The sequence below is a fragment of the Trachymyrmex septentrionalis genome, unplaced genomic scaffold, assembly GCF_001594115.1.
Source record: "Trachymyrmex septentrionalis isolate Tsep2-gDNA-1 unplaced genomic scaffold, Tsep1.0 scaffold40, whole genome shotgun sequence".
Lineage (NCBI taxonomy): Eukaryota > Metazoa > Arthropoda > Insecta > Hymenoptera > Formicidae > Trachymyrmex > Trachymyrmex septentrionalis.
In genome coordinates, this window is record NW_017305569.1 from 5508673 (window position 1) to 5535509 (window position 26837).

The 26837-nt window shown below is 41.9% G+C and overlaps 1 protein-coding gene across 2 annotated transcripts in view; it reads right to left on the reverse strand.

Moving 5' to 3' along the window:
* The window catches only part of LOC108751137 (protein tiptop), a 165892-nt gene that overhangs the window by 35510 nt on the left and 103545 nt on the right, over positions 1-26837 (reverse strand). The window contains exon 2 of one of the 2 annotated variants that reach the window (XM_018491176.1): positions 17106-17237. The exons of the other annotated variant lie outside the window; for it this stretch is intronic. Coding sequence (XP_018346678.1) covers positions 17106-17172 — 67 coding nt within the window. The 5' untranslated portion in view covers positions 17173-17237. The remainder of the gene's footprint in view (positions 1-17105; positions 17238-26837) is intronic. 2 annotated transcript variants of the gene reach the window in all.

Sequence of the window (26837 nt, forward strand, 5' to 3'; positions counted from 1 at the left end):
TTAATTCTAGTCTCGTCACGTTCGAGTCATCGTCTGCTGCTTCGGTGCGAGACGAAAGCCAGGTGCATCGGGACGGATCGAGGTCGTCGCGACGAGGATGTTAATTGCGTCGCGACGCGACACGTACGGCAGGAGCGAAGGCGCGAGAGTGTCCCCTCTTCGATCCGCTTCTTCTTTCGCGCTCGATTCGCCGATTGATTCCGACGTAGCCAGACTGCATGTAATCGAAATAATTCATACCAAGCGCGATTGGCCGAGCGCATAACGCTCGCCTGTCTCGCGACTGAGGAAATCGCATCGTGACGAGGTCAGAGCGATATTGTCGCAATTTTCCTAATTACACCGAATGAAAGAACCACACTGACGCATCGCGTGGCAAGTGCAATTAATTCGCGTTACATTATATTTGAGAGATGATTCATGGCTGACACGAGTCAGATAGTAATTCTTTAGGGATCGCAGTGGCGAGTAATAGAGAGTTCGGCATCTCCACACACACACACGCGCGCGCGCACGCGCACACATACACATCAATATAAAACACCGTAAACCATTATAAGCTTAACTCTATAATAATGATAGACATTGAGGATCTCCTTTCTATCTCCACACAGACATGATGTTAGTCTGACGTATACGACATAAGTCTCTCATTTGTAATATTAATACGAAGCTCTGCAGCTTGATAAGCTTATTATTTATAGAATAAGGATCGAGTACGATGACCCGCGCGCTGCATGCTGTATTCACGTCGGGCTTTTGAAAGCGATGGTTTATGACTTGGAAAAAAAGAAACGAAAGAGAGAAAACGGTGGCTCGCGTCACCTCCCAACATTAGCGTGGATTCGATAACTCCCGTCGCCTTACAAGGACAAATGTCGTGAAGCTTCCTCCGGCGCGAAGGTACCACCTGCGCACTTTCGGCGGCAAGTGCGGGGATCCCCATTGTGTCTCCTTTTCAGTGGGCTCACCTGGAATCACCAGCGGCGATAAGATCTAACGAAATCGGCTGTCCCGTGGGGAATTAAAAATGAAGGTGGAACGCCCGCTGGCAAGCGGAGGAGGACAGTATTATCCGAATCGTCCTTATCACGTGGCCTCGCATAAATCCAGCCAGGACACGCGAGTGCCGTGACTGAATGCCGAGGATTGCGATCGCGCGTCTTCCTCAATCCTGGCTCTAGTACTCTCACGGATGGATTCGTATAAAAGGTAATGAAGTTTACACGTTGGAATTCGTGTTTCTCGCGAGAACCACCGAACAATTCCATTGAATAAAAATACTTGGTTTTTCAGTCGAGCAAGAAAGGAAAAACGCGCGTATCCCCTTTAATCGCCAAAAGCGTAAAACACCAAAGCCTGCGTCTGCCGCTTTCCACATTCATTCCTGCTCGAAGAACCCTCATCACGAACGGCCCTGAAACACCGATGAATTTTTCTCCCCCGTTCGGAGAAGAGTGTGGTCCGTTATTAACCCGGGCGCCCGCCGGAACGACCCGACATCGTTCAACCGCTCAAGTCGTCTCCGCGCCTTTCTCGACGACTCGTCGTCGATCGCCTTCTCTAAATATCCTCCTTCAAGAACAATATAGCGATCCTCGGTAACGAGTTTATAAGAGCGATCGTCGGGTTTCTCCCGAGAACGAGCGTCGTTGATTGCTACAGATGATCGCTGGATAAGAATTGACAAGCTGTCAATTATGGATGAACAAATATGGATAGGAACGTTCATTGGCCCAGTCTCTGATTCAGTCTAGTTGAATCACTATAAAAGACTTTGATATTTATACAAAAGTTTTGAAGAGTTAATTAATTCTGCTTTTTTCGTCGGATTGTCAGTTTTGACGAGCAAGCAGACTCATACTGTGTTAACTGTGTTATAAAAAATTAGAATAAAGATAAGTAAATGTATAGCTTTTATATAGAGGTAAAGACGCGTCTCACGAATTGTGATAAAGAAGTTCCAACTCAATGCGTTGAAAGCGAAAACTTTTTTTAAACTTTAGGAAGACGTTCCATAGAGTTCCATAGACGTTTCATAGACCGATATACTGCATGTAATAAATACGTAGAGACACGTAATAAAGTATAAATAATAAACGCATAGATACACACGGAAATCACATTGCTAATATAATGAGCCAACCATACACAATTTAAGATCTCCGGTCTAAAGCATTACTATGTGTATATCGTATAAACCCATCATCGAAGAACATAATTCTGCTTTTATTCTAATTAACGTCGCGCTTAACTGCCTGCCACGATCTCAAAAAGAGAATCTCGTTTCAGGTTCTTCGAAGAGATCATTTATCGGTAATATTTATTTCGCGGCTATTTCTCTTCAAACACGGCAATTTTATAGAATTGATATGTGTCACGATGAACATGAATTGAATTTGTAGATAATGCAAATGCAAGTGGAAATACGATTATATAAGGATACGCTATGTATTAAAAAAATTATGACATGAGCTCTTCGCTGTAAAAAAAAAGTTATATTTCCCTTTTTCAGAACAAATCATCACAGATGAGATTGATTTTATTGAAGCATATGAGAATGTAATGTTTCCAAGGAAATTTTGAGATTTTCGAAAAGTTTGTTCTGCATTCTTTAATGATTTTTTTTTTACAAGATTATATTACTGACGTGATCGAAGCTCGAATTTTTGCAGTTAATTCGTAGAATCAGTAATAGGAAATACAAAGAAATTGGAAATTCTTGGAAAGTTCGAATTCTCTCAAAAATTGATTTCAAACGCTGAAATCCGTACGGATGCGTCGGCATTGGTGCAAAGTGACGACCTTTTAGAAATAGAGATGCACGTGCACGATCGCGAAGAATACGAGGCTCATTGGTTGATCCACGAAGCTCGTGCCGTCGCTTTCACGCGATCATCATGTTCACCCGGTCCTCCTACGACCGTCGACAGAAATAAACGATACGTCTGGTAATAAATATCACGGTATTATAATTAAGCTAGCGGCAAAAGGGTATGGTGCACGGGCAATGTGTGCGGGACACGCAAGACAGAGCCGGGGAGCAAATAGATAGATCTTTCATTAGATCTCTGATCCGAAGACGCTAAGACACGAAATATAGAAAATATGTGCTTGTACATGTTGATAACTTCGGAGATCGGTCATTTATCTCTTTAGCAGAAACAAAGAGAAGTTATTTACAGAAATCATCTCTAGGGTGTAGTAATAAACTAGTTTATCTTTTTAGAATTAATACGTAGTCCATCCACTGGTATTAAAAATTCTCACTGTTTACATCTAGATAAGGAATGATTGCAAAGTTGTACTTATTTCAAACAAGATCTAAGAAATTCGATTAGGAATCTCAATTAAAAGAAGTCTGTTTGTATCTCAATTTGTATGTTCAAGTAACGCAATAATGTGAAACGATTAATAACGCTATAAAACTGCGCAATAAGAAGACACGACCTAGTTGGACGTGAGTCACGAATAGAAATCATTTTAAACATTTATCGTGGCGTAGATACTATTTTAGCGACCAACTATTAAGCAACGCCTAGTCGCATCAACTGGACGAGGAAAGATACATAGGAAGATACGTAGCGGAAGATACACTTTGATTTGTTTAGTCTGTCACAGGAGGATGCAGAATGGCGGAATGCATCAACGCCACTCAAGGAGGCATTGTCTCCATCCGTGCGATGCAGCAGCAGAAGACGACGCGGCCTGGACGTGGGCCGAGGAATGCAAATCGATGGCGACGCGTCCGCCATTGCGCGCTAATTTAGCGCCGCGAGGAACGCGCGTTAAGTTACGTACTGTCACCCCGAAATTCATCGACGACGTCGACCGGCCGTGCCACGTCTCTCACGTGTGTGACGCACGCGAGAGATATAACTAGTCGCATACATATTGCACGTGCATCCTCCTCTCCCGGCGTGTTCACATCGCCTGTCACGCCGCGCGAAGAGCGGAGCGAGCGGTATAAGAGAGCGGAATGAATCGCTGCCACTCAAGGAGCAGCCGTCGGATGCGGCGGATGGACTGACAAGGCCGAGTTGGAACGTCGTGACGTTGAAGACGCGATGCTGATATACGCGTCCACTACCGTGATGCGCGCAACCAGCCGCGCTCGACAAGCATCCCGCCGCTTCTCTCGAGTCCACCGCAAGGAACGACCCTCTCTCGGGCTCGTCTTCGTTTTTATCTATATAGAAGACGCAGACGTGCACACACACACACACACACACACACACCCTGGCACGACGCGCACGCAGCGAGAGAGATATTACACGTTTCTCACGCGGGGTTACTCCACTCTCTCGCGCGCGGATAGCCTTCCGCGGCGTATTAGAAATGTTTTCAGAACCCTAAGAAAACGATGAAAATAGGCAATCGGTTTTTTTCCCCCCGTGGCGGGACGTTGAAATTAAGACTCGCGGCTTTTTCGCTGGAAATTTCCTTCTTTCTCAACGCCACCGATAGTCATCCCCGCAGAGGTCAAGTAATTGCATCCGACGTTACGTAAAATCTGCGCTCGAGTTGTTGCGAACGAGATCGAAACGAGCGTAAACGAGATATACGATGCAAATGCGAAATTACCAATAATGCACGGTGGACCGTTCAGTTTACTCTTAAGGTTGTCCTTTATCAACGATCTACCTTGTGCAGGAGTGTACAACACGGTGATCCGACGTTTCCTCTGCATAAGTCATCTTGATTCCTCTGAGAGGATTTTGCTTTCTCTTGTACCGAAGAAAACGACGATGATGAAAGTGTCCTCGATAAATTTCCCAATCTCGCAGCGCGCGCGCGACGTACGAATGTGGCCTTGCCAGTCCATCAGAGTGCAGCATTGGCTTTTCGAGTGGCAGCAACCGATTCTGCTCGACTATGCTGCTCGCTCGAGCGCTTGCATCGTGTCAGATGAAGCGATGATAAGTGAATGTTCTGTCGATGCGTATGCACATGAGTTGTCGGCACTTACAATCGTACATACTTACTCGGCGAGGAGTAAAAAGTGTTCGGGGTATTATCGAGCGCCCCATGAAATCATTGGGATATTTCGTTCGATATTGCGCCCGTCATTGCATTGCACATCGAGCTCTCCCTCTCATGAATCTTGCGCTCTTACACTTTCAATCGTGCAAAGACTTTCGTTCTGTAATAACGAAAAGGAAAAATCGCGCGTTTGCAGTATTTCTGTATTGGGACATTTCTAAAAAATATGGATCACGGAAAGAACAGTTTTGTTAAAGTATTTATTAATTTAAGTTAAAAGTAGATTTGAAAATAATTTTTTTTTTTGTTGAATCATCCAAATGAATATGTAGAACGCTTAAACAATTAATGATAATGTTGCAAAATGCGTCGTCAACATTTAACATTCCAACAACCAATTTAAGAGCATCCTGTATAATTATTTTGATGGTCCAAATAAAATTATATTCAAATCTGTAATCTAGGTAAATTTTTTAATATTTCAGCGAAATCATTTTTTTCTATGGATTTCTAACATCATGGGTGTTCAATAGAATTCTCACCGTGTTAGTATTGATATATGTGTATTTACTCTAATATAGCTTTAACAACATGGTTTAAAATCCTATTGTTAAGTCCATACCATGTTGATATATCAACACTAACACGATCAGAATTATAGAAACATATTAGGTTAAGTAAAAAGTCATCGCGTTTTTTTAAAAGACATCTATCAGTAAAAACCGCAATTACTTTCTTACCAACAATATAAATATACTCGTATCTTGATAGAGTAAAGTTTCAGCTTTAAAAATCTCTTTTTTAAATTATACGATACAACAATTTTTAATGGAGTTATGAGCAATTAAAGTCAAAATAATTCTTTTATTTAATCCGCGATAACTCAGTAATCAAAAGTCGTAGGAATATTTAAAAAAAAACGATTTTGTAGGGAAAGTATCAAGCTTTCACGATAGGTAATCGAAAATTTTCTCAAATTCGTTTTGGACACGTTACAAATCCACAAAGTGAGAAGAAAATTTTTCGTCTTTTTCAGCTCGTAGTTTTTGGTATGTAAAAATTATCAAACTCATATAAACTTAAAAAATGTGATAAGCTTTTAAAAGTAGAGATTTCAAGCTTTAAAACCCTTTTTTTAAATTTGAATTTCATTCATTATTGACGAAGATATTGTATATACAACTTTGAGCTAAAAAATACGCGATGACTTTTTACTACACCTAATATATTATAAATTCATACTATATTGATATAAATATCAACATCAACATGGTGTTGATATTTCTTATAGTGAAGAAAAAACACAGTAACCTAATAGTTACTAGTCAACTTCTCATCCCTTTCCAATTCTAGAATTAAAAAGAGACATAAGTTGAACCTCGGTTAAGAGTTAACCGTGAGTTGTGTGGAACTGGACCTTGGACCACGCCAGACTAGAGTCAACACTGCCAATATTAAAATCCTACAGTATAGTACGTTACGTGAAATATAGATTTTTAGTAATGGCAGCGTTATATCAGAACACAGTCTAGATTATTACGTGAATCTGCGAAAACTATAAATGGTTTCTGGGAATGGTTAGGTTTCCCGGTGATATAAAACCATCACGATAATTATCCTGAACTTTCCGCGAGGACTTTTCGACACACGATTGGCGCGTTACCGTGTTTCACTGCATCTACAGGATGAGAGAATCAATCGTGCACGAAAAGTCGCGCGCGTTCGATCGATTTTTGCACTCGCCGGTATAAATCGCGATTTTCCCATCGCGCATTCCACGCTCACTCGAGCGTGGCGACAGGGTATCTCGCCTCGCCAGCGGTTAATCGTTTCGATATTTGGTTTTTCTCGCGTTATTAACCAAGCGAATCCGCCTTACGTAATTCTTCGATGGTGGGCTCCTTCTCGGATTACCTCCATTAAGATCGACAAGAGCACGTGACCGCCGACGACAGCGCTCCAAGTATCAATTCGCGCAAATCCGCATAAATAAGTGCGTGCGAGTGCAGACACTTGGCAATGAACTGCCGGCACGCTGAGGGTTACTTATAGGGTTACTTACAAATCGTTCGCACAATTAATTTCCGCCAAAGAACTAATTCCCGATGCGCATATTATTAAGCAATAGGAGCGTGTCGCTCACGGACATTGTGTGATTTCGCATTAAACACAAGATCATTATGTTCGAATAAATGAACGATATATCACTGTCGCGCCGAGCTGTGTGTTGGAGCGCACTCGCTGGGAGATGACGTTGTTAATCAATCAGCCGCCGCGAGGGAGATCGCGATCCGATCTAAGCGATCACCGCGGCATTAAGGCACGAGGACAGCCAGTTCCTTGGACGCGCGGCCTAATTGCGCGTTCAAGTCGAGCACGAAGAGAGAGAAAGAGAGAGAGAGAGAGAGAGAGAGAGGGGGAGGGAAGCGAGACGAGTGCGGATGCGGGACCACCCCGTTAGCTCATTCCGCAACGACCCCCCGTCGAACCAACCCCGGACGAACCGCCACAAACCGCCTCTCGCGGCAGCCGCAGCCGCAGTCGCGAACGACTAATATCTCGTTCTTTTGTTGCGCTTCGTGACAATTCTCCTGCCCCGCGCTTGCAACGAATTTCGGGCTGATTATTCGGAGCGGTGGAATGACGTCGGTCGGCTGAATTAAAATGCTCGCTGGCTACCGGAGCTAGGAGCTGTAACGAGGGTTGCCACGCAGCGGATGTCACCCTCGGGAGAGGGCCCCGTTTCTTCCTTTCCTTCCAAAATCGTGCAGTATCGTCGCATACCGCTTTGTCTCTCGGTCGATGTTGCCTTGGTGCATCGTTAGATACACCCATCATTTCCATGTATGATTCACTTTTGACATTAGCGCGTTTCGCAAAAGTTTTCCTTTTACGCTTAGTAGTCTAAATACTTGAGTAGTATTTAAATACATCTTCAATGTAGTCCGTACTCTCCAGTTCTAAGAAACAACTTGTGATACGCAAGCTTCGTAAAAAACTAATATATTCTTGGAAATAGAAAAAGAAGACGGGATAGAGTGACAGAGTTAAAACTACGTAATGTCAAGAATAAAAGATGCAATTATAACGCGAATAGTGGACGTCAGTAATGAAATCGGGTCGATTGAAATTGAGAAGATTAAGCAATGAGAAAAAGATTGCGATACAACTGCGTATGCGACTCTGGAATAATAATCAACACGGCAAATTGCATCTTTTTTTTGCATGCGTCCGTGTTGACGTATAGTCATGCTATATCATCAACGACAGTTAACGAGATTCAACTTTCTATGTTATAATCGAAGATGTCACGCGGCAAACAACGAATGTTGCCGCGCGAAAAGAGGGTCGTTCTCTTAGCCGGTAATAATAATAAAAATTCATGCGACATTTTATGGCCACCATAAAACACAGAAAGCCAATGAGAAAGGTAGTTGTATAGAAAGAAAATGGGTACACACAAATTACGACGAGAGACAGCCGACCAATCATCGTTAATCGTATTATAATGATTATGTAAAACAGCACTTTAAGTATTGCAATAAAAATCTGAATACGTACATGGATATACTTCAGTAAAAATTTTGTTACGTATATACATATAAGAACGCGAATTGCACGACGTACGAATCGCTTTATAAGCTTGTTTCGTGCCTCAAAAGACACATTGCAAAGGTTAAATAAATATTATTACTCAGTGATTGAACAGGTTGTCGATCGATTGCAAAACGTCTAATAATAGATCAATGATCGTACGAGTATCTGTATTCTGTATATGGAAAATAACGCTGACTTGCTATCTCACATTCGATTATGGACGAAAGGCACGATGTAAATTGTATAAATATCTTTTTACCTACACCCACCATATTCGCGCATTGTGCAATATGTAAAATTACATGTCTCCTCGTTATATAAACGTCGTTCGCCAATCCCAAGTGAAATGCCCTGCGCGGGCGAGAGCAACGATGAAGTATAAACGTTACCTCAATGAGCACCGTCGCAAAGACTCTCCCTCGCTACGCCATTCGGTCGAATATGGACGACCAGTTTGAAAGTGCGATAAAGAAGCGATCGCGAACACGCCGCTTCGGGGTTCAGAAGAAGAAGAGCGACGGTCGCCCCTGGGAGACGGCGGGCCGACGAGAGCCGGCCGTTAGCGCATTTTACGGCGGCATTAAGCTTCTCTTAAATGACGCAGGCAAAGTGCTCCTGGCCGCCCTCCCCCCCCCCTCTCTGCATCCTCTCCTCTGGACCAGAACGCTAACCATCCTGGTCCACCCACCTACCCGCCAAGAAGCTGCTTCCTGTCGTGCGAAATCACCTTTTCACCCAGTCACTTCGCACCCATCCTCGCCGCCCTCCTTCCTCTCCGCTCGGTTTTAGTATCTATCTGTCCGCGCGTACAGATTTAAACCGACAATTTCTCCGTGCCTCGGAATGCCATTGATGTTCGGTGTACTTTACAGCCGAAAAATCGTTACGTGTTAATCAACGGGGAATATGTAATTGTTACTTCGTGTAGGTAATAAATTTAATTCTAGAACACACCATCAATATTGAATGATATAGTATTGCTATTGATACGTAAATTTTACGAAATATCTCGTCATTCATAATTAATGTAACACAAATTCTTGATACATTTCACACTTTTTAAAAGTATTTATAATATCCAGATCCTTATATAAATAAATAACCTATTAATTTGATTTGAAAAGAAAGGAATTATCACGTGCACTATCAATTCATTTCTTGATGCGAAGTAGAAATATATAGTCCAATTGTATGCGTCTCCTCATAATATTTAAGTAGAACATGTAATAACGTAAAACAATAATGCACAAAACTGCTTAAAAATTTAGATCACTCCTCACGCTCTCTGTTATTATATAATACTGATAATATTATATGATACTGATGATCAGGGAGTTCAAACTGATATATAACAAAAAAGTTTTTTAAAAGTTTGTCTGTTGTCGTCTTAGCTTTTAATATGGCAGATCGGACTTTCTAATGATCACTGAAGGCATTGCTTAGTCATCATTCGATGACCTCGTTCACTTGTCAAGTAAAATTTACGTATCGATAACGTTCTAAGGTTAACACACATGGGAATTCTTCTGAAACAAACAAATCGAAAACTTTTAAATATAAAATGATGATTAATGCTGGATATCTCCGAATCAAGATTCAATCTTTAGTATGATACATCAACATTTCAGTTTTGAATTGTAAAATATGGAGCGAAACATGAAGCTCAAGCACGCAATATGATCAATGTATAATATATGACATACTTGATCGAATATCTCGCCACTATAAGATAATAATAGTTCTCGTACAAAATGATATTTATCAGTATTCATATCTATCTATAACGACTTATGAACATATACCGCTGGAAATAAAAATACGATCGGATAAGAAGGTGACAGTGTTTATTAAATTACGACGGTAATCGGCAATTTACAGTTTGAAAAAAATAAAATAGTAATTACATAGTTACATGGCGACTGATCTGTCTCAGTCTATTCCATTTACAATAAATTAAAAAATATACTTTTTGCAATTTTACTTTCTTCCAATTTTTCATTTATTACATTCCAAGATTTCTAGTCTTCAATTATATAAAAAAAGAAATTACTAAGTAATAAAAAGTATAAAGATGAATAACGATAACATCATACATCTACTTAAACAGTCATGCGAACTATAAATTTGTTTCGTACAGAACCTTCCCCACAACAACAAATTACCGCATTTTACTTTCCTACAAGGTATTATTACGCGGTCGATAACATGTACTTTGCGGATGCAATTGAAAGCTCGCCCCGCTTGTACACGTAAAAACTTGGCGGGAAAGTCGAGTGACGTAGATACTGAATCGAGGGGTGCCAGGACAGTCAGTTTGTGTAAAAGTGGATCGAGAGGATATACCTGCGACAGAGATCAGACGTCGCGTGTGCGCTTGTGCGCGTGCACAGGGAAGAACACGCGCGCGCGGAAAACACGGAGAGTCACGTCGGGGCACATAAGTCCATCCCCAGAGTGGGCGGCGGGCCGCGTCGAGCCCGCTCTCGAGTATTGACAGATATTTAAATGAATATTCCTCGGCTGTTAGGGGTCCTCTTTGAAATCAAAGCAGAAGGCACAACGGTTCATTTAGACGTGCGCCGCCGATATCCCCCGCCGACCGGCTCTCGTGGATACAGAATTTTACTTGTCACGTCGTCCGCGGGTTATCGCCCAGCGAGACGATCGTCGGCCGAGGATGATACGGGAAGATTGTCTTCCGTTTGTCGCACGCACGCACGCGGTCTCATACTTTTTCCCGCTTTCGATCTTATTACGAACTTGTCGTATGATATATATATATATATATTTCTCCTCTTCCAATTTGTTTTATTCTTTCCTAATAAAATGTCTTTACAGATAAGTTAGATAAAAGGGATATTATAAATTATTCCTATGTTACAATTAATGATGATTGTCGAATGCTATGATTAGAGTGATGAACACGCTTGGTCAGGAAATCCATTTAATACTCTTTGAATTATGCACAACTAAACATTATGATTCGTGGCAGACGGAATTATAGTTTCATCGAAAAAGTTGTATGTGTGTTTAGCGAATTTATAGCGAATTTATTGATCGAGATAAAACGTTAATATGCTGATGATAAGCTGATGGTAAAATGTAGACTGTTGAAACTGGCATTCGTGAAAAATATGAAACGATGAGGAGTAAAATCACCATCAATGACGCGAAATTAAAATTAATGGGCCTTCTGTAAAGTGAAAGCGCGGCTGCACCACTTGGATACGCTCACGTTGGGCCCGCAGCTGTCAAGTAGAAAGATTTACATCAACGGAAATATAAATTATCGTAATGGATTGACAGCGATTTCCCGAGAAAATCTTAGTTGTGGTTTCATATTAATTTATCGTTACTTCAATGTAACACGAAAAAGAAAATAAAATGTTGTGTTTTCCTCTAACTGCCAAATAAAAAGTCTGACGTTAAATCTGAGATACGTATAGGTTTGTGTTTTCTAATCTAATATTAAATATTCCAATTTGCGACACACCGACGTAGAAGAGTAGAGATAGAATTTTTATAAAATTTTCATACTTTTATTTCAGAAAGTTGTAATTATTTCAGCTTATATGAGTTCGCTCATGTTAAAATAATTGTCAATTATTATTATCAATTATTATACGAAATTTATTCGTACAATTTTACAATTATTGTATAAGAAAATTTAATTTCACCTATTACGAATGTTGGAAAATATTAAATAATACCGAAGTAATTTCACCAAATACTGCAGAAGTTCGCACATTTTTTTTCTATTAGAAGCTACGGGGTAAAGGCTCGTATACCGGTACCAAGCTAATGACTGATAACTCCAATCGGTCGCAGTGCGATAGCGGAGAGGAATTTCCACGCTCGGTAAATGTACCATAATCGAGCGATGAACACGGCTGTCGTATATTTTTTATTCCCAGGCGATGCGAGAGCCATGTGCGAGAGCACACGCGGCAATAAATTCCGGCCTGCGCCGCTAATTTTCACGGAGCCATTGCATCCACGTACCTACGCAAAGCGTGCCCACACGATGCCAAGCAGGTGCATCTGCATCGTTACCGCTAGAACGCGGCCGCGGACGAAGACACACCCGCGACAGGATCATGACGTATCTGAAACGAGATCGGCATTGTAACCGAGCCGGCCGATCCGTGTCCTTGTAACTTTTATCGAAGCTACTACGATGACGCGTTTTACGCAAAATTTATTGCCATCGCCGGCGATGGTTGTATCACGACTGTAAACCGCACGAGGTTGAGCACGAGTGTTCTTTTCAAGTACCACCTGATGTATTTCGCTGATTAAAACGCGTTAATTTTCTTGCCGCGAGACGCGTTTTTACGATGACGGGCCTCCGTGAAATTATTAACCATTAAATACGGGACGCCGCGTGATCCAAAGGAAGCCTCGTAAATTCCTCGGCGCCCGTTTCGTATTAACACTTATTTCGAGATACTTATTATTATTCTAAATACGTCGCGTTCGATGCGTTCCTTAAAAGCGTTTCAGAACAGACACGAAATAATTACAATATCAAACCGAATCGAGGATGCGAATAAAAAGACAACGAGAACGCATTACGGCAAGAATGATGTTATGAGTTGCAATTTGAGAAAGTTAAAAGTTGTTACTCTCAAAAACACATATATATTCGTACAAAAATATAATTTCGCGCAAACGTTGTAAAGGGATAAAGAACTTATTTCATTTCAAGAATTAAATACACCGTCAATGTATTGCGCAATTACAAAAGTGCTGCGAAACTGTGCGATTATTATCTTCTTTATATTCTTGAATTTGTGAATTTTAATTAATGTGATCCATACTACGAAAATTCCATTAAGTTACGATTTATGCTTAATTACCTACGAATTTCCGACTACACGTAAATATTTCTTTAGTTATATCTCCTACCATCACGAATCAAAGACAACAATATTTTCGTTAAGCGAAAATCTACGGCGAGCATCCTTTTCAAAAGCGACTGCGGAGAGAATCCCTTTACGAAGTTCGCCCGCGGAGAATTTCTTCGTGAGCTGCATTTACAAAGAGTCCAACTACGAGGTACATTAGTCGAGATTATATCCGGCAAAGGAAGTCGACCAACTTCTGAAGACACTGTTGCAACTAAATCTCCTCGAATCTGGCGACGTCCAAAGACATCGAACTTCTGCAGAGTCAGCAACAAATACACCAAATACAACATACTGGATCGTAAAGCGAAAAGTATGCACCGTCGAATGCTTTATTGCGAATGAGATATAGGATATGTCTTATAGATATGTATCTCGTATAAATAGAACGAAAACAACCGAATCCTATCTCTTCAGCGCTGGCGCCAAAATTCTTTTTAAGAAAATACAAAAAGTTTTTACGCGGACAATCTGTGACGTATTTCATCATGCGAGCTTTCAACATAAATTTATTTTAGACGCGAGATTTACTTGCACATAATATCGTATTATAAGTAATTAATTGGACGACATAGAAGAATGACACGGGGCAGAGAGCGTCCCGGTAATGGATTTAGAGCAAACAGGGGCGTTCCGCTTCACGATTATATTATACTTACTTAAGTATATAAATGTTTCACAAGCAACAATAACCTGAGAAATATTAACAACTGCAGAAACAAAATATGTTATTACCAGCATTAGATATATAATTATCACGGGAATATGCTACGTATAGAAATAAATATAATCAAAATTTTTATAATTGACACACTAAAAAAAATTTGGTTGAATTAAGTACGTATATCGTAATCAGTCTGTTTGATGAAATATGAACGATTTATGATTTTGGTTAAAATAAAACCAGATAAAGATTATATTTTGTATTATATTTTGACTATGGTAATCAAACATATTTTACTGTATGAATTCTGATGAAAAAAACCAAAAATATGTAGGTAAACAAAAATTTTGTTTAATTCTATAATGCTTTTTTAATTATATTGTCACGTTAATCCAATCTTCCCCTTTTTCCCTGATAGTAAAATAATAATCAGATACTAGATTGGATATTATTATTACATATACATTAACGAAAATCTGATCGGTATCATATCTAAATGTTTTGTTTACTAAAATATTTGATTATAATATCCAGAAATTGTTTACTTCTATCATAATGTTATTAACCAAACATATTTTGTTAAGTCAACCATGATTGTTTTTTTTTATGCACAGATATAAATCTCATTAATATTTTACCGCGGTTTTTTAAATGTTCGATGTGAATATCTTAACATTCTTCCAATCAGTAATTTAATTGGACAAAGAATTTCGAACGTTCTTAACGTTCGCTGTGAACCAGTTCACAATAACACGCGGATTTCCGGCAAGGTCTGCGATCCGAGAAATCGGAGCTGATTACGCGTTTCAGATAGATCGAGAAAACTCGTCCGGTTATCGCTTTGCGGCTCCATTTCGAGACGCATTCAAGCGACGTAATGAGTTACGGCGTCACGTTGGATTTGCAAGTGAGAGACGAGTCAACCAGTTGCTCAGTTTGGATTGTCTTTGCCTTTGGGAGACGGGGTTACACAATACCGCTTTCGATTTATCGTTCGATTTATTAGTTTCTCCTGTCTCGCTAATTACTTTCTCATTGCTGGAATTCTGGCGCTGCAAAGCCAAACGACTTTCGCGCAGTACCGCCCGTACGTACGTACGAGTTTCATCGGATCTGCAAGTGAAAAGAGTCCAACCAGTTGCTCTGTTTGCTTTGTTCACATAACTGCACTCGTCGAATTCGAGTTCGTTGTTTGCTACACTCTCATTTGATTGATCAATATCATACACAATTGTCAATAGAATCCTATATGTGTAAACGCAAATTACAAAAAAAAAGCTATACAAGAGAAATTGTACGTACAAAGAGAAACTGTGTATTATTGATATTTATTATTGACATATAAATCAATGTAAGTCGATGGAAACGATGTTAACTTATTATATTTTTATTTATTATATTTCTGCCTTATTTTGCTTTCGCAGAAAAGCTACTACTTTATTTCTCAAACAGATTTTTAAGATACAATATTTAACAATGTTGATAATTTATACGATAACCCGCTTATTGCACGCCATGCTGCGTATCTTATCTTCGAAATTATTTTCATATTGCGAACAGGAACGAGAAAAGTGTAATATTTTCCGTTATAGGCTCACAAGACTGATACAAAAGAAAAAGCAGCAGGATATGTTAGCGGATATCTATCATACGATCGACATAGCAGCTGCACCGGTATATCCTTTTACACACTACTAACACTTTATAATCATTTAACGTAGACCTGTATGCAAAAGTGGTGTAAGGAGATCGCGATTGCAAGTGTTATATGTTTATGTCATCCAGCGGAATCGACTGAAAGATGCAGACCATTATCCCTTAATATAGCAGCATCGACGAATAAATCGTAAATTTGTGAATCGTGCGATAAAAATTTATTTTTTATAGCATCCGTAACGGAATATAATGACCGTCGATGAGATGTCGTTTCGTGCAATGCGAATCCGAGTTGAAAACCGTGTAAATAATTTGAGAGTATATACGCACTGTATATCTTCGATACTTGTATTTTTACAAGTTATATTAATATCTTTTTCAAGTTAATCGATATTAATTAATCACGTACTTATTGGTCAGGAATGCGTGAGTAAATGTTCATTTCCAAGAAACGATACCGAGCTCTGATGCGGAGACATAAATCGAGAGGAAAATGAGAGACAGAAATCATGATTTACTGAGTACTTTCAAGGTGATAGATCGAATGTTACTCAAGAACATCATAATCGTGAAGGATAATCCGGTCGAAGGACATACGAGCAAACCTCAGTCGATATCTGTTCGTCCAGAATGTCGTTTATAACACTTGGTCGCGCTTATCGATCCTCACCGCACGTTACCGATCGCTTTTGCTCTGTTATTCGCTCATAACGTCGTAAATATCCGATTTACGGCTAGATCAGACCGGTTTGTCGACGATAATCAGTTAATGAGTCGCACCGTGTTTCCCCAGCATTGCACAAACTCGTCTATGATTTTTGAGATTACCGGATACGTGGATCCTTTATATCATGATTTTGTTATGTTATTCATAAAAGTGGATATTTCATCAAGTCCACTACATATTCGAAGTAAAATACATAATTTGGATACTTGCACGTCTCTCACTCAGACACCTAAGCACTACAGTGCACCAAAGAAAAACTGGCAGAAGGAAAAAAAAATCCGAGTCGATTTTAAAACAAACGCTACAAATCCGTGTAAAACCGTGTGTGTTCTACGAAAACAAGCAACGAGCTTAAACTAATATCTCCAAGTGACTATGGGCACGGTATCGGTTAATCGCCGATCAAGCTCATCTTCTTTCCTGAGCGAGCAGTATACCGCGCTATGCGGCACGCGAGAAGCGGTAATCTCGTTGGAACGTGAGAAGTGCAGGATGCAAAATAAAGAATAAAATATACGTGCGTGCTTACGTGCGTGCTTACGTGCGTGAGATGTTACATATGGATATTTACCGGTAAGGTTATCACCGCGTTGCTGCGGCCATCGGAAAGAAGGCCTGGGCTGCTGCTTGCTGCGCATATCTCCCGTCCGGTGCGGCGGCTCCGAGCCGCTCGCTTTTCAAACGATCGGAGACCACTACTTACCTGAAAGAGAACAAGATATAACAGTCAAAATCTCGTATCTATAAGTTCTTTTTTTTTTTTTTTTTTTCATAAAATCACGCAACGTCTCGATAATCAGATAATCAGATTCTGGCGGCGAAGACAGGCATCAATTTTTTATTTATGGCCAAACATTAACGTAAAATGTGATTCGCATTTTTGAATACCTTTACAATCTTCTGTTACAGAGACACAATGTAAAACTAGAAAAGAAGAGAAACAGACGCCATATAAGGACGCCGTATATAAAGGTCCAAAACATTACAAAACCTTAGGTTCGGAAACCTAGGCTATAAGTCAATCATCTCTTGAATGTTACCGGAGACATCTGGCTTGCTAAAACGCAGTTAAGATCGGGTTTACATAGTTCAAAACAATACAAAATCAATAAATCTTGCGTATTCAATATTGCGCTGTACCTGATTTTAGACTATTGATCGTAAAAATATTTTTTTTCTGTCAACTTATGTCAGTTTGAAATATAGTCGATAAATTCATCCCATGTCGCAGTTTAGCTCATATATTTTCTTAATTGTTCAATATATATTACATCATCATAATGTATATGTTATAATTTTTATATATTAATGTATATAAAGTAAATTTGAAATTATAAGCTTGAAATTGAAATTTTTCAAATCCAATTTTTCCAGCGATTCTGTTTACTATTAGCAAACTACTTATTACTCTAGTATTAATATAACCACCATTCTTCATAGTTTAACTTCTAGTATACATAACGCGGAAAAAAAGCGTGCAACTTTTAAGACAGCTGATATTGAATGGGTGATGTATCGCCCGGCAAACGTTGATAGCTTCTAAGAAAATCCACGCTTTTTCACGGCGAGTTTCCCAATCGACGCGACGCTCTTGTGATTCTCCGGAAGGTGGAGAGCCACCCTACTCGACGGGTTTTTACGAAGGGTGCCAAAACCTAGGATCGTGTCCCGCGTTGCAGTTCACCCCCCTCCCCCTCCCTCGCCGCCCCCTTCCCTCACGTCCCTTAACCACCCAGTACCGACCATCGTAACCAGCCGTATATCTTTCCGGCGTACGCCCTCGAAAGCGGCCGCCTTTGTTTCAGATATTTATGAGGCGTTTTAATTCGCACACCGCGTCACCCAGCCCGACCGGGGGGTTGCCGAACGGGGACCAGAGAAAGAGGGAGCGGCGAAGGGGGGGGGGAGGGAGGGCGAGGGGGAGCGCGGGGTTTCTGCACGGCGTGACGGAGCGAGGCGCGAAGGCATAATAGGCATAAGGGTGCCCCGATAAAACGCCAACTCCCCGTTCCACCCCTCCCTCTTCCACCTTCCCTTTTCCAGACGTAGGCCATAAGCGCAAACAAACTCTCGCTCGTATATCTCGCCTCAATGGTTTCTACGTCGGTGCGCCAGGGGCGTACTGTATCGTGCTGCTGTCGCCCTGCTTCACTTTTCTACCCCTTCCTCTTATCCCCTCCTCCTGTCTCATACCTCCGTTCTTCTCCTCCGTCTGAAAACCCTTGCCACCCTCTACACCTATTCTCGACCCTTCATGCGAACCAAGAAAATTTCTTAACCTATATTCAGGCAATATATCGCTCCTACTACTAGTATGTACCGATTTACTGTAATATTCTTTGAACGGTGAGCTGCGAATAAAGCTACTTGCCCCCTTTGGATTATTCACGCGATATATCCGAACAAGCAAGTTTCCTACTTTGCTTTCAACGATGTTCACGATCTTCCAATTTGATGACTATTTGATTGATCTTGGCATTTGAAAGAAGTGATGGTATCATTTCGCGCAATTGCCATAGCGACTTCTTCGGTATACAAAAATAGCCTTTGTCGACTGCAATTAGGTATGCTGTTCTCTATAAATATCTTCCTTATAAATGAGGGCTTAAACGGGAGCTTCGTTTATAAATTTCGACAGATATCAAGAAAACAACAGCTATTATCGCAATTTATAAATTAAATGTATAAATTCCAAAAATGTAAAGATTATTTCGAAAATATATATAGAATGGACATAAAATTCCTTAGATGTACGTGACGATAATAATTTTATAGCTACATCCATTAGATGAATAACGTTAAGAAATTTATATTCCTTTCTACTTTCTCTACTTTCACAATAATATATCTTTCGTGTGAAATTTTGGAAGTGCTTAGCAAAAAACGGAATCGACTTAAACACTGAATTGGATATTTCGCCGACTCCGTCATATATATTTCGAGATAGGACAGCGTCTTAGATCGGTGACTGGCGTTTTAACATTTTTCTCCATCGCACCAGAGCGATCAATTCAAAATACAATCGCAAAGTACGATCGCATTAATGACTCTCAACTAAGTGCACGTTTTTAGGAACACTACATTCGTCTCCCTGATCCACGATCCAAGCCTGCTACGTCCCTTTACAACACACCGACGTCTCCGTCCACCTTCCATGCTGGTCTTCTACCAGCAACCACTTCTGCCTCACCCCCCCTCAGCCCCTTCGTGCCACGACACGTTGGAGAGGCAGCCGCACTCCTGCTCATGCTCTTCTTTACGTGCAGGCGAGTTTAACAGTAACAGTACGTCACCCTGTCACTCTTTCCCTTCCTCTTCCTCCCTCAATCTCACTCTCGCCCTCTCTTTCTTTTCTCCTCACGGCGTCTCGCCCTATCTCCTTTCTCCGACCGTTCTCTCTCTCTCTCGCGCTCTCCTTAACAGCCTTCACTCTCTAAAAGCCTGGGTGTGATCTATGGCGGGACGTTGCGTCACTCGGGGAACAGATGCAGGGCTCGTATATTACTCGGCCATATCTACGAGCAAGACGGCGAAGAAGGGAAGGGGCGAGCGGGGAAAGGGAGATGTAGAGAGGGCGAACCTTGCCGTACGGTCAAAAGAATGGCGAATGTCACAAATCACTCGGCTTTTGTGTGACACCCAACCCTCGCTCGAATTTTTTTCTCCCCAGAGTAAAGAAAATTTACTTGTTGACGAAGAGATTCCTGCTAAACGTCAGCGCACCAGTGTGCGCGAGGGGATTGTTCTAAAAATTGAATTTTTCGTCGCCGTGAAATTTCGCCTTGTTCGATGAATGGACGCCATCAAAGGCGAAAGAGCAAGTTTAATCTCTTGGGATGAAAAGTCCATTCGGACTCGACGTCGCTTTAATTGTGTCGAAACTAACATCGGGCAGATCGAAGTTTGCGCTCTGCGAAGACGCGAATGTTTTTACGAATATGAAGTGGATTACGTGCGCCGTCAAACGTCGAGCACAATGACTGTTTTCGCGCGTTTTTCCAAAGTTTTGCAAATTGCATTACGTTAATAGCTGCAGCAGTGTTTAAAACATCCTACCGATTATCATCATCCCGCGGCACTTCGCCAGTATCGATACGACGAATTTCCCAACTATCGAATCGCAGGCAAAAGAGTAAACAAACGAGAGTGAAGAGGACGGCGCCACAGTTTCCGGCTGAAAGGCAACGATGTGCGCCTGGTATGTGTTTTGACTAAAGCAACCTGATAAGACGCCAAGGCAACCATATCTGGTACGCGCGCAATCGAGTGCCTGTCACTCGACTAATTAGGACGGCGTCCTCGATACATATCGCGACGAGACACGAAATAAGTCTTCGCTTTTCGTGAAACGCGCAGACAAAGGGTCGGAAATGAACGAAACGCAATGGGAATTCCACTTGCTCCGCTCCACGTGCGAGAGAGCGTCTCCGTGTACATGCGCCCGTGGAAACACTAGCCAGCTGTCTACGTTACGAGGGCAGAAGGGGAAGATGGGTCGAGGGCGAGAGAGAGAGAGAGGGAGAGAGAGAGAGAGAGAGAGAGAGAGAGAGAGAGAGAGAGAGAGAGAGAGAGACCGAATACGCGCGTTGGTGGAGTAGACGCTTCCAGAATCTCATAAATCAGGTCAGGGTTGGCGACGGGGGCGGCTGCCGCGGTGGTTGCAGCGAGGAGGAAGCGAGGTGGCGAGTACGATGCGGGAGGGTTGTTAGGTAAAGGTCGACGCACAACAGAGTCCCATGCCGACTTGCGCGCGCACGCTCGTAAAATGCTTGGCGCCAATTCCATTCAACGGTATGGATTCGTATGATGGAGGGACGTATCTCGAGAGTGGATCTTCTCGAAAGCGTCGACTCCGATGTCACGGCGTCTAACGTGGAAGAATAATTCATCGCGAACGGTATACGCAGGTCGACGCGAGAATTAGGTCTGTGCTTGTTCAAAGTGTGGCTGCAAATCGGCATGGTTTATTGCAAGTGGATATTATTGCGAGCCGATAAATCGCGGCGTAAGACGGCGTAAAGCTATTTGTACGAAAAGTATATCGGAAATTGGCAAGCGCGGAAATTGGCGAAAGCGCGGAGAATAATCTACGATTATGCCATGGCCTATCGACTATCGATGCCACGAAGAGTATTTTATTACGGACCCGATGACGATAAATTGAAGATTGACTTGTGAATCGTTTAATAAAAGATCGCGATTTGTCGAGAATATTAGCGTCGTCTTGCAGCGTATCCAGCCGCGTTACTTATTATCGTCACATCTGCGTAATATTCGCGACCCGCGGCAACGTAAGGTAGCCTGAGAGCTACGTAAAAAGAACTCATATACACGCGACGATCGATACATGAGACTCGACGAAGCGGCGTAGCGGGAGAGGAGGGAAAACAGCGACGTCGGAGGTGATTCGGAGGGACCCCAGATGGAATCAGTGCAGTTTGGAATATTGGAAAATGTCGGTCCGCGCGAGAAGCCGAAGAAGAGAGAGACCGGAAGACGGGCGGAGTGCGAGTAGAGCACTATTTATGACGCGTACGTGAATTCTGAGAACATTGGGGATACGTCGCGCCGTGTTCGCGTCACACCACCGTCGTAGAAAAAGAACAACGGCTCCAAGAGGGACGTGAACAACTGGTCCGAGGTTCTACATACGAGCTTGTGCGAGGCGCCACGCCGGCCGAACGTGAATTTCAGAGTTTCGCACCAAACGACGATAATAAAGTGAGAGCGTGCCTTAATAGGGGGTGATAATCAGTTGTCGCTCATCGAAAGAATCGAAGTCTCTCATCGAAATCTTCGACAGTCTTACGGACCCTAAAAGACTCTAAAAGAATGCCCGTCTTCACTCGCGAGTAAGCGTAGCTCGATAGAAGAGGAAAACTTCTCGAAATCTATTAATGATTTTTGGAAATTACAAAAATAGTTGCGGACAAAGGTATATTGAAAATAAATAATCATTCTTATTTTATAATGTAGAAGAAAATCTCCCGATAAATTGACATAGGTCTCCTAAAGAGACATCCCCTTATTTTTTTAGAAATTAATCATTACACTTTATTAGTAGGCTGATAACAATATATAATCTATTTAGATAATTAAAGAAGTAAAACTCACAATTCATACATTTGTGGCTCGCTTTTACATGAAGTCAACTAAAAACGAATTCTACAAATGTAAAAATAAAATTCTTATGATTTTATATTTTTTTGCAAATTGCGTAATTTAAACAATAGTGGCTATATTATTGATAACGTTATCTGAATATTATCTAAAAATAAAGTGGTACGTCAGTTTCAGGGTGACCTTTTTCTATAATTTTTAAGAATTTAAAGACACATATATTACAAGAATATTCGTGATATTACAGTGCTAATGTTTAAGTTCCATTAGTCGCCCGCTGAATCACGATGAAGTGCGTCTCCGTTATTTTTGAAACTTCAAACTTCAAATTATTGTGCGTAAGAACGAAAGAAATGCAAAACACGCATCGCAACACGAGTCGTCTCCAATAAAGATGGAAAATGAAAGCAGGAGGGCGAGGGATGGGCCCAAAATAGCGGAACGATCAGCGCTCGCGTTTCGCGAAGTTATCGGGCGTCAAGCAATCTTGAAAATAATGAAAAAAAAGAGTGGTGAGAAAACAGTGTTGCGAACTCTGTAGCACTCTGTAGCGTCGCTGTCGCGTTAAGAGCGTCCGGCAGATCAAAGACGCGTGATGCAGGGGAGAGGATAGGATGGCGATGCGGCGGATGGCATTCGATTGATTCATTGGACGCGCGTGCCTGGTTTCAATCCACCAGAATAGAAACCGCTGCCTCGGCACGCCATGCCTGCGACTAATCCATCCAGCATCTTTATTGCTACGCGACATTTATAAAACGCCGGGTAAGAGACGAGGACTCTACGCGATCGCGTCCATTCGTCACCGATTATAAATCGTCAAGTCCTCTATCTCTCTTTCTCCTTCCTTTTCTCGCCTTGTCAGATGTCGGCGCAACTGTCCTCCTTCGCTTCATCGCAAAGAGCGACGCGCCATCGTCGTCGTCGCTCATCGCGACGACGAGCGACGACGCCGCGTAAAACAAAGTATCAAACGCTGCCATCTCATGCTGTTTTAGGCTGACTAGAACTGACGCTCGGTGGTATATGCGGAGGACAGCCTTGAGCAAAATCGACGAAGATACGAATATTCATATCTCGGGCAGTAACAATGACAAGGTAGATTAACTGTGCGATTCTCTGTCTGCGGCTTTCGTCATGATAGATCAGACAAGCTTTGATTGGCGAAGGCAAGACGATTGTAAGATGAATTGACTTGATATAACGGACGCTAGCTATATAGGACTTGGCTCATCGGCGCGGATCGGGTTTCTAAGGTTACTCTAGCTTTTTGGGTAATATAATAGGTGATGTGTAGACGTTACTCGCAAAGTTCAGCATGGTTTATAAAGGTTTCGCAGAAATCGAGTGGCAAGTCAGGTACAGACACAGAAACGTCGCAATTTATGCGAGCTCACGTTACAGCAGAGAGAATAAGGAAGACGGCTATATAAAACATTGATAGAATGACCAAAGCAGAATTGATGATTAACCGCATGTCTCCTGGTAAAATGTGACTTGAGTTAATATCTGCCATCGAATGGCTTTCTTAACGTATACCAAGCTACGATATATGATTATACGATGTACGATTTTTTATTGCATATTTAATTTATACGGGTATATTTAATTTGACATTAATGACAGACACGTCTGCATATTATTAGTTATACCAGTATGGCGCATATATACAGATGATTTGTAGACCTCATCATTATATATCTCCTTCTACGTTTCCTCTTGGAAATATTTTAAGCAAGATAATCGAGAAAGAAACCTGTGATCGCGTATGCTAATCCAAGTATCCAACAACCAGAAAAAGTTTGGGTATCGAAACGAAGAAACCATACGGTCAGCAGGTGAAACATGCACATGGCAATCTGTGATAATAACGATTTACGTTAGTCGTCGAGCGTAGAAATGAATCGTAGAAAGAAATGGTCGTATTATTAGAAACACAAAAAAAAAAAGATGATAACGAACTGATAAATTTTTTCGTTTTCTGAAATAAAGAGAAATATTTATAGTATTTTGTCCGATTATTTTGTTATTATTCGTACATCCCACGAGTTATAATATCCTAGTTACTTAACTGGAACCTTCCCCCTATTACAGAAAAGGAAACGCACAAGAAAATCGAATTAATCATTCGAAAAAAAGACGAGGAGGATTCATCCGGCTGATAATTATATTCGCACGAGTAGTTTATTTAGTTCGCAGAAATTCTGAGCTACATAGAACGAAGTAGGAAACGGGGTTGAGCAAGTAGTGAGGGGACGAAGTAGTAACCGGGCCAGATAGGTCCGGCGTTTCCCTGGCGAAGGTGTAGCGAAGATAAGGCGCTCGTTGCGCTGAAGCGTCCCTAGGTAGCCGTCCTGAAGCGTTTCGTCGCTCCGCCTCCCCGTCTCGTCGTCTCGCGTAACGACCGTCGACGGTACCAATCCTGGAGCATCGTCGACCCCCCCGTGTAATATCACGCTCGCACCTCCCGCCGTCGTTATCCTGACTTCTCGGTGTCTATAGTCGAAACTACGTCGGCGACGGGTGCGCGCATGCACACATCCGTGTGAAAGGTTCACGTCAGACAAGCAGGAATCTTCAAGGTACTGTTGGAGGTCTTTGTGGAAAGAAAGAGATAGACAGGAAGATAGTTAAGAGGCGGTGTGTATACGCGAGGAAGATATAGAAAGACGCAAGGGAAGGAAACCTCTTTAATACTAGCACCGATAGCCGAGTGTTTCGAGTAATTGGGAAGTAAAACAGCCCTCCGACATGCACCGGGATACTTCTTCGGCGGATCCATACTCCTGGCGGCGGCTATCCTTTTCTTCGTATTGCTCGCGTAACCAAGAACATGCCAGTTGGGAAGGAGGCCTTCTGCTTTCCGGATTTTCTCAGCTTTATGATGGCCCCCCAGGAGGGAGACAGTCTCACGGTATCGTCCCGTGAGAGAGCGAGAGCGCTAATTAAAGAAGCCGAACCCATCTTTTCGAGGATCCCCGTCGTGGCGCGAATCGAGTGCCTGAAAGATCCTTTCGCGAGTTCAAGAGTGAGGTACGTATCTTCTTGGGTCAAGGAGCTTCTACGGGGTAAGAGCACCGAGGGTTAAGACCATTATCGTCCTTCTTCTCCTCTCAAAAGTCAAGCGCTTCTCGAGCGACGAGGGTCGCGAGTAACGAGTAACCGTCTTCGACTATCACGCAGAAATCAAATCGAAATTTTTACTTGCCACAAACTAAAAGGAAATTAAAAGGATTGTAATATATAATTCTTTATCTTTTTCTCTTATTATTTTTAAAGAATGTTATATATAAATGAGCTTCAGTGATATTTTCTGTCTTTCACAACGCCTTAAGCATTGATGGGGCGTGCTATTGAAGATGATTAAGTCAATTTCTATTTTTTACTTTTTAAGTAGATATAATATCGAGTTTAAAAAATCACAATATAATTCGGTAAATACTTGTACTTCATAACATTTATATAATACATTTATGTAATACGACGGTCTTGTATGTTTTTTTTTTTATTTCTAGGAGAACTAGGAGAAACGTTGCATTCCCAGACAAAATACCGGAGCGCGTAAAATTTCAGCAGCAGGTCCTCCGTAATAATTAGCCCCAAAATCACGTATGCTGCATCGAGTATAATCTATGATCCCACGATCGTTACTCCGAAGTAGAATCGACCAAAAGTGCTGCTAATAACACGTGCGAGTAGGTTCCTCTTTGTGGTCACTGATCAGAACGATACCTAATCGTCGCGCGTATACAGCCGATGAGGCGGTGAAGAAGAAAGAAGAGGGGAGGGGGAGGGATAAGAAGATGCCTGGCGCGTCCTGGTGATTGCAGAGTCTCGTGGTACGTCCTAATCGCCGTAGATGGGCTTGGATAGGCCGCCCTCGACCTTATTATTACCGGTTGGCTCGATTCTGTGCGCGTGTCCCATTACGTGGACGATTATTTGACTGGTCGGTTGTGGCCACGGTGGAGCCTCCTGACAAGAGATCGGACGAGGCGAAGAAATCGAGATGGAAGGAATCGAGTGAGAGAAAGAGGAGAAACGAGGGAAGGGGTGAAGGAGAGACGGATAAGAAGGGGCAATTGGGATGAGAGAACGGAGAGGAAGAGGCCGAAAAAGATAGGAGAGAGAGAGTGAGAGAGAGAGAGAGAGAGAGAAGAGAAAGGGAGAGAAAGAGGAGGAC